At 45.9% G+C, this 13,164-nt stretch overlaps 1 protein-coding gene across 1 annotated transcript in view; it reads right to left on the bottom strand.

The window, feature by feature from the left end:
- The window catches only part of SORBS1 (sorbin and SH3 domain containing 1), a 115,830-nt gene extending 103,550 nt beyond the window's left edge, over nt 1-12,280 (bottom strand). Inside the window, exons 1-4 of the mRNA XM_006880092.1 lie at nt 12,242-12,280; nt 9,451-9,546; nt 6,856-6,981; nt 890-1,002 (exon numbers count right to left, since the gene is read on the bottom strand). Of these exons, the coding sequence (XP_006880154.1) occupies nt 890-1,002; nt 6,856-6,979 (237 nt within the window). The 5' untranslated portion in view covers nt 6,980-6,981; nt 9,451-9,546; nt 12,242-12,280. The remainder of the gene's footprint in view (nt 1-889; nt 1,003-6,855; nt 6,982-9,450; nt 9,547-12,241) is intronic.
- Between the last annotated feature and the right edge of the window lie 884 nt (nt 12,281-13,164).

Here is a 13,164-nt window from a genome sequence, read left to right as displayed (position 1 = left end):
CCAGTGGGTTTTCAGAGGCTGTAAACTGCACGGGAGGAGAACATCTTTCTTTTGTGGAGCAATCAGTGGACTCAAATCACCTTGCTTTCCGTTGGAAATGCAACTCTTTACCCACTAGGCCACTAGAGCGTCATATTTTCTAATCTAGAGATAGCCAATTGTATTAGTTTTTGAGATAGTGGAAAAGGGTGGCCCCTGGCTACTCACTTATGCAAAGGCTTAAGAAATGGCAAAAAGAGAATGAGAAGTTATGGGGGTAGGTTGTGTCAGAGGCAGTGAGACTGGCAGGCTTCAGAGCATCTCGCATAGGGTCGCAGGTGACTCAACAGCACATAACAACAACAACAACAACATCCTTACTCTATGCTGTACAATGTAGGGGCTTTTTTTTTTTAAAGTAAGGCAATGCTATTGTTGTTTGATCAAAGCTGTGTTACCATTCCAACATCAACCTGTCTGTCCATTAGCCTCTGAATTCAAGGTCTGGGCTGAGCTGCAAGATCTTAATCTAAATGGATGCAGTTGCTGGATACAGTTCTGATCCAGCTGATTAATGGAATAAACACATGAATGAATGCACTCTTTTCTTGATTATTACATATGAAAAAGTTACACCACCACCTCAAACCCATTTCCTCCTAGTATCAAACCTCCAATTATCAGGCCTAGCTCTAACATCCTGGTATACATTGTTTGTTCTTGCTTCCCTAGATTCCAACTTTTCCCCCCATCTCTGGTCTTTGTGACGTTTTCCTTGGTTGACCAGAAGCTTGACTCAGATCCTAATTCACTGTTCAGTTGGGGAAACAGGAGGTCACAGATTTAAGTTAAAAACAAGACTCAAGAATAGGTACCACTTGGCAGCCCTTCCCTTTGGGCAGACGCCTACCTGGGACTTGTCGGAAGAAAGGTTGGGGTGCACACTTCTGTAGCCCTTGGCAGCGAGGGAAGAGGTCTGGGCGTTTCCATTGGCATCAGCATTGGAAGAAAGCTTCCACTCATCTAGAGAAGAAAAAATCCAAAACACAAAACTTCTCACTCTCAGAAACGCACTTCCTCATCCCTTCTAATTCAGGGGTCCCTGGTAGAAGGTGGGGACAGAAAGAATGCAGGAGACACGGTACCTGCCGAGGAATTCTCTGGCTCCAGATCTATGTGCGGTGCAAAAAGTGATGAAAACAAGAAGAAAAGAGAAAACACAGAAGTGGTTACATTTGCAGAAAACAAGCATGCACTGCACAGAAGGATGGAAACCCAGCGCCCCGCTGACACAAAACGCCCTCAGTCACGATGGCCTAATTACCATAGGGACCCACTCGAAACCATGATGTGCTCAAAGGCACTGACCTTTGGAAACACAAGGCCCACATTCACAGCAATGAAGAAACAATTGTTCCTTGACATTCTTATTTTACAGACTGAAAGGCAACAGGGCACTCTGCTGTCCAGTGCTCATTCTCATTCCCCTCCAAGCCTGATGCAGGCTCGCAGTGACCTCTCCTCATCAGGCCGAGCAAGCTCACAGACCGGAGAGAGGGGAACACGGAGAAGCACTTTGACCAGGGGAGCTGGGCTAGGGCAGCGCATGATTTAAGCCCAGAGGCATCTGCTGTGATAACGATGTTTCCCCCTCCCAGCCTGCTTTGCTTCTTTCCATTATATGAGCCATGAAAACATGTCAAACCCTAATCAGTCATTCTGAGTTTTCAACACACTCTAAGGCAAAAGGTCTCCTTTCAGCTGGCAACCACCTTGCCTCCCAGTCACTGCCCAGTGAAGCACAGGATTCCCACCTGTCTCCAGATTTGACCCACCTAGTACCACGAGGCTTCGGGCACAAAGCTTGAGTATGAGTGAAGTGGCAGAGGTGATTCAAAGTCTGGTTCTGCCCCCTCCCACCCCCGCCAGGTTCTGAGACCCCAGGTGAGTTAGAAGCTTCAGTTTCCCCATCTGCAGAATGGAGATAACGGTAAATCTGCTTTGTAAGGGTTGCTATGTAAGTGTTAGCTTAGTGAGCCCGCCTCATCAGGAGAGTATTCCTGATGTCCAGTCATCCTTCATCTGTTCTGAACCTCAAAGGCTGGTAGCAGCCCTGGGTGATCGGTGCCACCGTACACACAGTAGCATGAACCTTTATAAACATAATCATCAATTACTAACTCTTGATTGAGGAGACTGTCAAAATGCTTCCTTCAATAAACGTTACTTTAGCACTTTCAGGTACATGGGAGGAAGCCTTGGAAATGTGGATCTAAGGTAAGTTTTACAGCCCTGAAGACCCCAGAGCTTTCAGCAAGGATTTGGCCCTTCTTTCCCTCCCTCTCATCTTTATAGATAAACTTCTGTGGGTAGCCGAGGTCTCCGATGTTCTCATTGATCTCATTCTGTACTAGTTTCACCCTAACCTCTTCCAAATGTTTTTTTTCCCCTGATCGGTTATTTCTGGGATCATAGGATAATTTTCATTGCCTCAATCTTGATAAGTCCCGGTAGCATGTCCAAGAGGTATGTGAGAGATGCTAAAAGTAGATCTAAACAGGACCCAAGTCTTATTTATGCATATCTCATAAAAAGACTCTGATATAGTTGGGCTAGAAGGGTTACCTTAACTGCTTTAAAGTATATGTGATATCACCTTAAAACACATATCACATATATTGCTTAAAAGTATATGTGCTATCTTGTGATATGTTTTTGCTACTGTCATTTCTTGATAAATCTGAGAGGCAAGCCAGAGGAAGTGAGCTGATCAGAGTTCCAAGGACCTTTAAGTCCAAAGCTAAACTTGTAGTTAAGGTTTAGGCAGTAAAGACTGGAAAAATTGGCACAGAATTAGCAACATTCAGGAGTTCAACCAGACCTTGTTATGTAAGTAGGAACACAGACATTGACCACAAGGTCTTTGGGTTAAACCAGCTGGGAAGCTTGGTTTCACACCCACTATGACCTTGAACTCCCTGTCTCCTTTTGACCTGGGGAAATGGGTGGAGTCACTCTAGACCAATAAAGTGCTCTCTCAAGGCTAGACCCCACCAGGCATACAGACCAGGAAGCAGGATTAGAAAATGAGACCTCTCCCAAGGTCAGGGGACTGATAGGACCAGCAAATTCTTTCTAAATTGTTGCTGTTAGGGGCTGTCAGAGTCACAGTGACCTTATGGACAACAGATCTGAAGCCTGTGCCATCCTCGTCATCTCTGAACCCCTTGCTGCACTCACTATGTCAATCCATCTTGTTGAAGGTCTTCTTCTCTTTCGCTGACCTTCCACCTTTCTGAACATGATGACCCTCTCCAAGGAACAGCCTCTCCTAGCGCCATGCCCAAAGTATATGAGATGAAGCTTTGTCATCATTGCTACCAAGGAGCTTCTGGCTGCACTCTCTAAGACATGTCTGTCTGTTCTTTTGGCAGTTCATGAGATATCCAGTACTAGTCTTCAACCCCACAGTTCAAAGGCATCAATTCTTCCGTTATCTTTTTTCACTGCCCAGCTTTCAGACACAGCAAATGAAGGAAAATATCATGGCCTGAATCAGATGCACCTTAGTCTTCAAGCTGACATCACTGCTCCTCAGTAATTTGGAAAGGTCCCTGACAGCAATAGTTCCCACCAAAAACCAGGGTCTACGTTCAAAAGGGGAGAAGCTGGTCAGTAGCTGGTCAGAGTTCATAATCAGGCTGCCACTCAAGGAGAGAGTATTAAAACTGGGCAATACTAAAAAGGCTCCATCTGCCACTCCACTTCAGAGAATGCCATTTTCTGGTATTCAATTCAATACAGATGGCACGCAAATCCACACTTTAGGTCCCAAATGCCTATTTGAAACTTCCTCTTAGAAGTTTCTTGCCAAAAAATTCAACATGATAAAAAACAGAACTTGGCATCCTTTCTGACTCCTATCATAAAAACTCTTACCTCCAAAGGTGTCACAGTTCTTTCCCTAGTCATCTTGGGAAGCGTCCTCCACGTTAGCACAAGTCCCTATCCTTCGTTATTCCTTAAAAACACTGCATCAAATCCTGATGCTTCATCCTTCCAAATACACTTGTACAGTTGGCCTTGGCCTTCATTCTTAAGACCATCTTAAGCTCACAAAGATTCAACCTTAACTTAAAGACCTAACAGGCCTCCTGCAAATGACAATGGTGCACCTGGCCTGTGTTTCAGGCTCAGTAAGAAAGAGCTCATTTAACTCCACAAGTCTATTATGATCATTTCTAGTTTATGGATTAAAAACCCAAGACTCTGTGTTTAAGTAACTTGCTCACATCACAAAGACAGTAAGAAGTAGAGCTAATGTTCAATGGAGAAATAGCTGACTGCAGAACTAAGGTATAAGGAAGTTGGAGCAAGACCACAAATATGGAGCACCACACAATGGAATACTATGCAGCACGCAGGAGCAATGATTTTGTAAATTATTACCTAACTTGGGAGGGACTGGAGAGCATTATGCTGAGCGAACTAACTCAGTCCCATAAGGATAAATATTGTATAAACCCATTATTGTAGAATGAGTATAAGGACCCAAGAGGGGTGGGAGAGGTTGGAAGCAGAGGGATGAGGATGTGCAGAAGAAGGTGGGGATTAATCACGTGGTTGTACAATTTGACAGGTGGGGGTGGTGGTGAAGGAAATTGAAAGAATTTGTTCTTGAAAACAATGTATTCAAATTTTCAAATAAACTAGCTGAAAATGAAGGGGGGGGGAAGAGCACCATTAAAATATAGGTATCGAGGGGCCATGCAAGGAAGAAAACTGTGAGGACATAGTGTAAGACTGAGCTTCCAGTTCAGGCAAATAATCTGAATCCTGGAAGACTCACAGGGATTGGAAGAAGAGATGAAGGCCAGAGAACAAGGCAAGGAAGAAGCAGACAAAATTGCTAGAGCAGATCTTGGCTGAGATGAAGAGGAATTGAGCTGGATGGTAACTGGTGTTAGTGGTCTAGGAAGGGGCTGGGATAAGAAGTAAGTCCAGCCACTGGCAAGAACCACGCACACTCAGGTTGTCAGTCGAGGCTGAGCACGGCTACCCACAAACATCTAAACTGTCTTCAAGGAGCAGAGGCACCCAGCAGGACTAGAGGTTGGTGTTGACCACCATGTTACCATCCTGAGGCCCATGAGAGAGGAAACAAAGATAAAAGGAGGGCCAGGGAACCATATGAACTCAGCATGCTAGTAGTAGTCTATTAGTAGGGTGAATTCCGTTTCCATAGTTACATCCTGTATTACCATCACTTCCCAGTGTTAATTCATTCCAGCATGTTTTAGATTCTTAATGTGGCTGCCCCCAACTCTCTTTACTCAATCTCGATTTGTACCTTTCCATTCACACTCAGAAACAATCTCGATTTTGTCCCCAGTGAATGAGATGCTGCTTGTATTGTGTCAATTCCCAAACTTCCCAAGGTCATAGAGCATTTTGGAACAGGAAAGGTTTGGGAGCCATCTAAACCCTTCACACTTTACACGGGCTCCAGAGACTCTGCGATTTACACAAGGTCAGAGAGCAAGTTAATGGAACAACAGTCCAGTCCAGTCTCTTCTGCAGCAACACACTGCCTCTTGTCCTTCCCCAACACAATCACAATCACCTGGCCTTTTCCTCCCATCATCTCATTTCTCACATTTCCAGGAGGAAAATAATTTATTGATGTCCTAGTTTTTTTCTTGTCCTTTGTTTTATTGATGTGATAGAGTGCATTTATCATTTTTTATGGTAAAAGATCCTTGTATGACTATTGATCTCCTATTTTTTTATTTAGTTTTGCATTTTTCTTTCTTTAAAATTGTTTCTTTTATTTTAAAAGTCTTAAGACTTCAGTTTTGCTTCATGATTTAAATTTGCTGAGAGGTTTATTGAAATAAATATTTTGCATAATATTTGCTTTTTACTTTCTTTTTGTAAAGCTCATACTGAGATCATATTTTGCTAATCCTTATAATGAATAATTTTTAATTTGTAGAAATATTGATTGACCAGAAATAAAGTCCACCTGAAGGGATGTATTTGAAATTATAGTAGATAAAATTACTTGAAACTTTGACTTATCTTTCTCTGAACTTACTACTGTAAATTTTTCTTTTTTTAATTATTATTAATTTTAATGAACGTTTAGAGAGACTTTGGATTTCCATTCACTCATTGTTGCTAGTTTTGCATTTTTTCTTAAAAACCTCTCAAATCACCACATAGTGATCACGGTTCAAGGAAACACAGTGTGATGTGCAACATATATGGCATTACATGTTGAGTCCTAATCAACTCTGCAGTAGGTTTGGTTTCTACATGTGCATGTTCACACTCTATGGCCACTAGGGGGAGCGCAAGGCTCCCTTTCCACCACCACCTCTACTCTAGACAGGCCCATTTAGTCCAAACTTAGTGACCTCCCAGTGGGTTTCTGAAGCAGTAAACCTTTATAGGAAGAAAAATCCCATCTTTGTCTGTAGAGAACCTGGTGGATTCAAATTTCTAACCTTTTGGTTAGCAGTCTGACAGCTATGTCACTAAGGCTCCATATAGGTCATTTTACTGGATTTGCAGATACAACCTTCCTCTTCAAATCATCCCACATGATTTAAAGTTTGGGAGCTGGGCTGTCCCTAGTTAAATCTGGAGAGGCCAGAATAAGCTAGTTTTAGGAAGAAATTACTTGCCTCCTCTCCAGGACCCCATGTTTCCGCGGGTTTAAGGTGGCAAGCCACAGTGGAGAGTAGCCAGAGGTGGGCTCAGGAGCATGGGGCTGTGGGCCATCCAGACCTCCCCTCTTGAGAAGAGGCAAAATGATCCCGAGCCTTCCCACACAGCTCTGAACTTCTCCCTGCAGGCTGAGGGCTGACGCACCTGGTTTGCTTTCAGAGGGTGGGGTTTCCTGAGGGCTCACAGGACTGCTGCTTGGGATTTCTCTGTAGGAAGAGGCCCGGAGAGTCACCGCTCCTTTCCCAGTGCAGAATTTTGTGGGATCCATGTCTGAAAAGAACAGAACCAAAGGAGATGACTGAAGCCAAGCAAGAATCCACAAAGGATGACAGGCAGTCAGTGAGCCAGTTGTTATAGCTGGAGATGAGATGAACTGTTATATCCATGTGATGTCTTCAAACCCTCATGATCAAGGAAAATGACTGGGTGGCAGTGGAGAGTGACACGCCTCGAATTCTGAGGTTTACCTCCACGCATCATGAGGTTGGGGGGGATGGAAACAACAATGAATTCGGAGTAATAGTAAGAGTTCAGTATCAGTCAAAAACGTTTCAAAATGAAAGCAAGTTTATTCCTTTTATTATATGGTAGGTGAACAGGCACTTGACTAATTAGTTAGGTACAGTTGAAGAGTAAGTTTATAAAGATTTCTCAAGCTGGCAAACTAGGGAATCAGATCATGGTTCTGAGGAGAATCACCGTTCCCTGCAGGTCAACAGAAAGAGGAAAGAAAACCTGTTGGATCAGCAAGTCACTCCTGGACATACCGAGACAGAGGCTACACTGTCCTGGGAGAAAGTTCTGGATGAGACAGCATTACATTCCAAACTGAAGGACGAAAATTCACACCAAAGGAAACCACTCCAAGCATTAACTCCTTCAATGCCCAGTGTTCACTACGCCTGAAGCTGAGCATCTCCAGGTCCCGCCTCTCTGGTCTCACAGTGGACTAATGACCAACCAGATCATCTCTGAAGTGCCCATTCAGAAAGATTTCAGGCATGCTCTGGTGGCCTAGTGGCAGGAAACTGCACTGCAATCCCAGAGGTGCACGGTTCAAATCCACCAGATGCTCTGCTGAAGAAGGAGGAACAATCACCTCCTGTACCAGTCAGATCTGATTTGACGGTACACACATAAAAAGAATAAATAAATAAAAATTTTTAAAAAATACTCAAAAAGAAAGAAAGAAAGATTTCAAACTGAGCGTCACATGATCCAGAGGGTCTGCCCTCCAGGAAGGAGACCTGGGCAACTGCCGGATACATGGTTCTAGAAGGTACATGGTCAGAGTGTTTCTTTCTCTGCAAATGAATTGAACTAAACTTCATGGTTGCTTTCTGCTTTCGGGCCTGAAGCCTTGATGGATCATTAGCAGAGTGGGGTTGGGGGCTGAAACACAAGGGTTGCTGAGCAGGAGCTACGCTCAGATGTCCAACTTCTTGCCATCCTAGGCTAGGGCAGAAGGAAGCCCCTTCTCTCCCTGCTTTCTGCTCCAGCAGGCCCTCCCAACAGCCCAGACAGAGGACCATTAGTGCAAGAGAAAAGAAGAGACCTGCCCTGTCAGCGTCTCTTCCAGTGAAAGCCAAGCACAAAACACAATGTATGTCAGGGCATTTGAAGTGACTTATGCCACAGAATGATTGGGAAAGTGGGTTCACAGCCACTTCCAAAGGCAGAGTAGCAATCTGACAGCTCCAACCCGTGGACAGGTTGCAGGGCTTATAGCCAGGTTTACCATGGGACAAAGCATTGTCTATGCTTCTTAATGGGTGGGGAAGCGGTTAAAGACTCAGCTTCTAACGGAAAGATGGGTGGATCAAACCTCCCAGCAGCATTTTGGGAGGAATCCCAAGGAGCTGTTCTACTTGCTCTACTGGCTTACTGTGCGAGCCACAATCAACCCAATGATAATAAGTTCAGTTTGGTTTTGGCGTATCTCATTGCAGGGGTGGGGGTGGGGTTCTTGGGTGGCAGAAACAATTTGTGCTTTCACTATCACTGAAAAGGTTGACAGTGTGACCCACCTACAGTCTGTGTGGAAGGAAGGAGGATGATCTATAGATTGAAGTCAAGAAACCCCCATGTCACCACATATCATTGAGCAAACTCGACGGGAGGGAGTATCTATGGGGGGATGTGATATGCCACACGTGTCCCATTTTGTACAGAAGGACGCTCTGAGATGGAACTCACATCTGAACTGTATCACTTCCTGGAGGACAGGGAAGAAGTGACAGCCTGTGACGTGGGAGTGAGGACAGTTGGGAGCATTACAGAGGCTTCATATGCGGCCCAATCCAGAGCTTTCCTGCAGGGCCAAGTTAATCCTGGGGGACACTGGAGTTTTAAATAAAGTATTGGGAGCTGTAAAGACTGGAGAGAATGCCAAACAAGTTCATGGACCCTAGAATAGAAGTTTAGCCTCTGGACTGACCCTTCTTTTGCAGACAGAAAGAGCAAGGCATCTATTCTCAATTCTCTTCACTGGCTAATGCGTTCTCTCTCTTTCTCTCTCTCTCTCTCTCACACACACACACACCCACACACCCACACCCACACCCACACACACCCTCAGAGGAAGAAAGGAAACAGGCCAAGGAAGGGAGAGAGAAGACCTCCTAAACATGCAAGGATTAAACCTCCAAGGATTTGTTAGAAGGGAAGACGGGAGAAAGGAACACCATGCATGATTTGCTAACAATTAAAACAGAGACAAGGCGACCCAAGGAGAGATACCTGTCCGGAGTACTAGGCCTGCAGGGTTTTCCACTGTCTTCACAGGAATTATTTTAACAGCAGAAATAGAGCGTGCACGTAAAGGGTCGGCAGTGGCTGAAAACACAAAAGGGTAAATGGTGCATCCAGAAGGAACGTTTGGGAAGCACTCAGGCATCTGAGGAACTGGGTGGGGACAATAGGAGGAAGTCACCCACACAAAAAGAATAATACAAAGGGCCGTAGATGTAGTAATTAAAAATAACTTGCTTTCTCTCTTAAGAGTTATACACAATCAGGCAGAGCCCTCCCTCCCTCCAGCCATCACCCAGATTCAGTTGGTCAGGGCTGCTCTGTGCCTCCTGCCGTATCAGGAGTTTGCCAAAGCCCTGGACAAAGAGATTTACAGAGACACAGATGGCCTGGCAAGCAGAGGAAGGGGCGAGCAGAGTGCATCCCAGGGGTCCTCTGGGAGAACACTGGGCGTCCTCATTGTGAGGGAGGACCCAAGCAAGCGGGCTCTGGCCCGCAGGCTGCAGACGAAGAGAAGAAGGGAAAGGGCAAGTCCAGCAACTGCCTGGTCCCTTCATCCATCACACGCTTCCCCCACATCAGCATTTCTAGGCCCAGGGCCTGCTCTGCCAATCAAACCCCTCTTGCCCCAAGCAAGTTAGAGCCCCATCTGTGGAGCGGCAGATGGTCTTGTTTAAAATTCACTCTTTCTTAAGCAAGAGGTGGTCAAGCATCCAAGTGTATGCACAGGACTCTAGGCAGCACCCAAGTGGCACAGACCAGGATCCAGAACCCAGATCCAGACCCCAAACCTTCAGAAGGGCTGCAGTCACTGTCTGGGATGTGCTTTAGTTATTGTTCCCATCTTGGGTGGTCCTGGTTATCAACTTGCAAGGTTCTCTGGGCTCCCTGTCTCCCCAGATTTTGGAATCTCAATGGTGGACAGATTCCCAAACTCTCCTCCCCAAAACAAGCCTGGTCTCCCTTTATCCTCTCTCTCTAATGGAAGTAAATAAAGAGAGCATGAAGCTCATGTGCTATGGTGCCAGTGTCATGCCCATCGGTAACACCCAGAGGGCTTGTGATCACAGATAAAGCCCAGGGAACTGGGCGCTCTGGGAAACAAGCCTGATGTGGGTGACCAGGAGTCAAGCAGACAAGTTCGTTGTGAGGGGTGGGAGGTGCACCCTCCTCTCCACTGCCCTGTCACTGCCTATAGCATATGGCAGTCAAGAATCAAGTTAACTGTAATGATACTCCACGTAGTAAGATACAAAATGCTGCAGTTTGACTGACTGCTTCTATGACCCCCTTGGGGACTGGCTGGTTGGGACAAGTTCTGTTACCATCTTAGGGAGAGAAGCAAACAGCTCAGGGAGCTGCTCAGAGCCATTCAGGTGGGTCCCAAGTGGAAAGGCTGGGACTGGAGTTCTGCAGACTCCTGATTCAAGGACCACCCTGAGCCACTGTCATGTCCTGCGGTATACAACTGCTTCCTTCTTTTGAGCCAAAGGTGGATCTTACCAAGGAAAGTGTGGACTCCATTTCTAATTGTTACTTCCCTCCTCCTATTTGAGGCTCTTTTGGAAAGGAATTCACAGGGAGGGGCCTGGAGGCCCTGAAGGTTTTAAAGGCATCAGAACACTCACGCCTTCCCATACTCCCCACTAGATGCTCCCATGAGCCCCCTCTACTGTATGGTCCTTAAACACTCCTTAAGTGAAACTTAGTAAATTGTCACAGACAACACAGAAGACACAGCCCTACACCAATGACAGAGGAAGGAGGCTGGTGGAGAAGCAAAGAGACAAGGAAAATAGGACCCTTCCTTGGTACCAACGGAGCCACCCCAAACCAAGTGGGACCCCTTCTTCTTGCCCCATACGTTTGCCTTCTCTGACTAGCTTCCTCCAAGTCTATACTTCAGCTTGTCCCAGAAGGAATACTTGACTGAACTAGATGGAAATTACAATCAAAGGTCTGACATGTCAAACTCGGAATTCTTTTTCCACAGCTGTTACATTTTTATAAAAACACCCAATGCCAGGGGTTTTGCCCTTTTTTCAGACAATAAAATGCAGCTGAATGCCTTTTGACAGAATCATTGGAACTCAGGATTTGAACACGACAATAAATATTGTGGACCATCAAACTACAGATGAGGATGGTCACAACTGCAAATATCAAGGCCTCCCTCAAGAGGCCTCTGAGAGAATTAGCATCAGGACTTGAACCTAGATCTCCTCATTCCAGCCCATGTGCTCCTTCACACTGCTAGGTCACCCTGCTTCCTGTCTAGGTGGGCAGCCACATTGAGAGACTCCAGGGCCATTCATCTCACAGGTAAATAGTTCACCCTAAACCTAGCAATAGGAGAGGATACACATGAAACTAATACCACTGCAATCACTGGTTTAAAGCCTTGAGGGCAGGAGTGTGAAGGTGTCACTATCATGCTACAAGTAAGGAGGAAATGCCAGGTGAAGAAGATCTCGGGCTGATCTTACAGGCACCAGGCATAAAGTACATCTCCTTCCAGATATCTGATCTGCTATACATAGTAGCCCAGCAAGCGAAGACCAATGCTTCAACCTTTCAGCTCTCAAGTGTAAGAAACAGCAGCTTCACACTCATGAAACGCCAGGGTGCGCTCACTCTCGGAAAGCCAGCTCAGGAAACAGGCCTCTCCTGTTCATGGCTGGGGCAGGCCAACAGTGTTTCCACCACATCACGCCGGCGGTGTGCTTTCTCCGGCAAAGCATTCTGGGACTGCGGCCATGCTTCTCTTCCAGAGCCTTACCTTTGTCTTGTCCATTGCTGCCCGGTACCAACCCGTTCACCACAGTCTTACGAGCATCAATATCACACTCTAAAAGAAAAAAGAGAATGGGCACAAGGCTTGTGATCATGGATCTCTGGCATCTACTGAGCTGGGCTGGGGGCAGGGTGATGAGCAAAGCTGGCCGACTCTGGAAGGTTCTCTCCCCCTCAATGCACATCCTGCTGGTTCATCTTCATGAAGGTGTGCTGGCCCCTAAGTCATCACTAACAATGCTGAATGTCTAAACCAAGGACACAAAAGCCATTTGGGGAGGGGATGTACCATGGGTGATGGAAGTGTTCTTGCCTTCTTGCTATGGCTTCCTTTATGATGTGTTAAAAACAAAACAAAACAAAAAAAGCCCAAACAAACAAAAACCCAACACAAACAGCTTTGTGGTCCTCTCCAAATGGTCTCTACTACTGGACAAAGGCCTATCATCCCAGTCCATATTAGCCTGGAAGTTCTGCGATGCCCTCTGAGCATCAGAGAAACACACAAACTGCTAATGACAGGTGGGTGGTCTCTATGCATGAGGTTCCACTGGCCAAGAATCAAACCCGGGTCTCCCACATGGAAGGTGAGAATTGAACCACCGAGCCACCGATGCCTCATACCATGTACTTAATCCTCACAAAATCCCAATGAGTTGGTGCCATCATTGTGTTCACTGTCCAGAAGAGGAGGCAGAGAAGTGTCTACCACAAGCTTGAAGTCACCCGGGTAGTGCGAGGAAGCCAGGGTGTGACATAGGCTCTTTAACCCAGAGCCTGCCTTGTTCCCAACAAAGTACCGTCCTGCACAGCTAAGTGGTGCAAAGGGCACTGCGTGGAAATGAATAAAAAGACCTGTGTTTAACTGACAGAGGGCTCTGGCAACGCTCTAGAAGTAATGCAGGATTA

This window comes from Elephantulus edwardii, unplaced genomic scaffold, assembly GCF_000299155.1.
Source record: "Elephantulus edwardii isolate Elephantulus edwardi_28Jun2011 unplaced genomic scaffold, EleEdw1.0 scaffold00006, whole genome shotgun sequence".
In the NCBI taxonomy this organism is placed as follows: Eukaryota; Metazoa; Chordata; class Mammalia; order Macroscelidea; family Macroscelididae; genus Elephantulus; species Elephantulus edwardii.
Note: the sequence above shows the minus strand (reverse complement) of the source record. Positions and strands in the feature narration are given on the sequence as shown.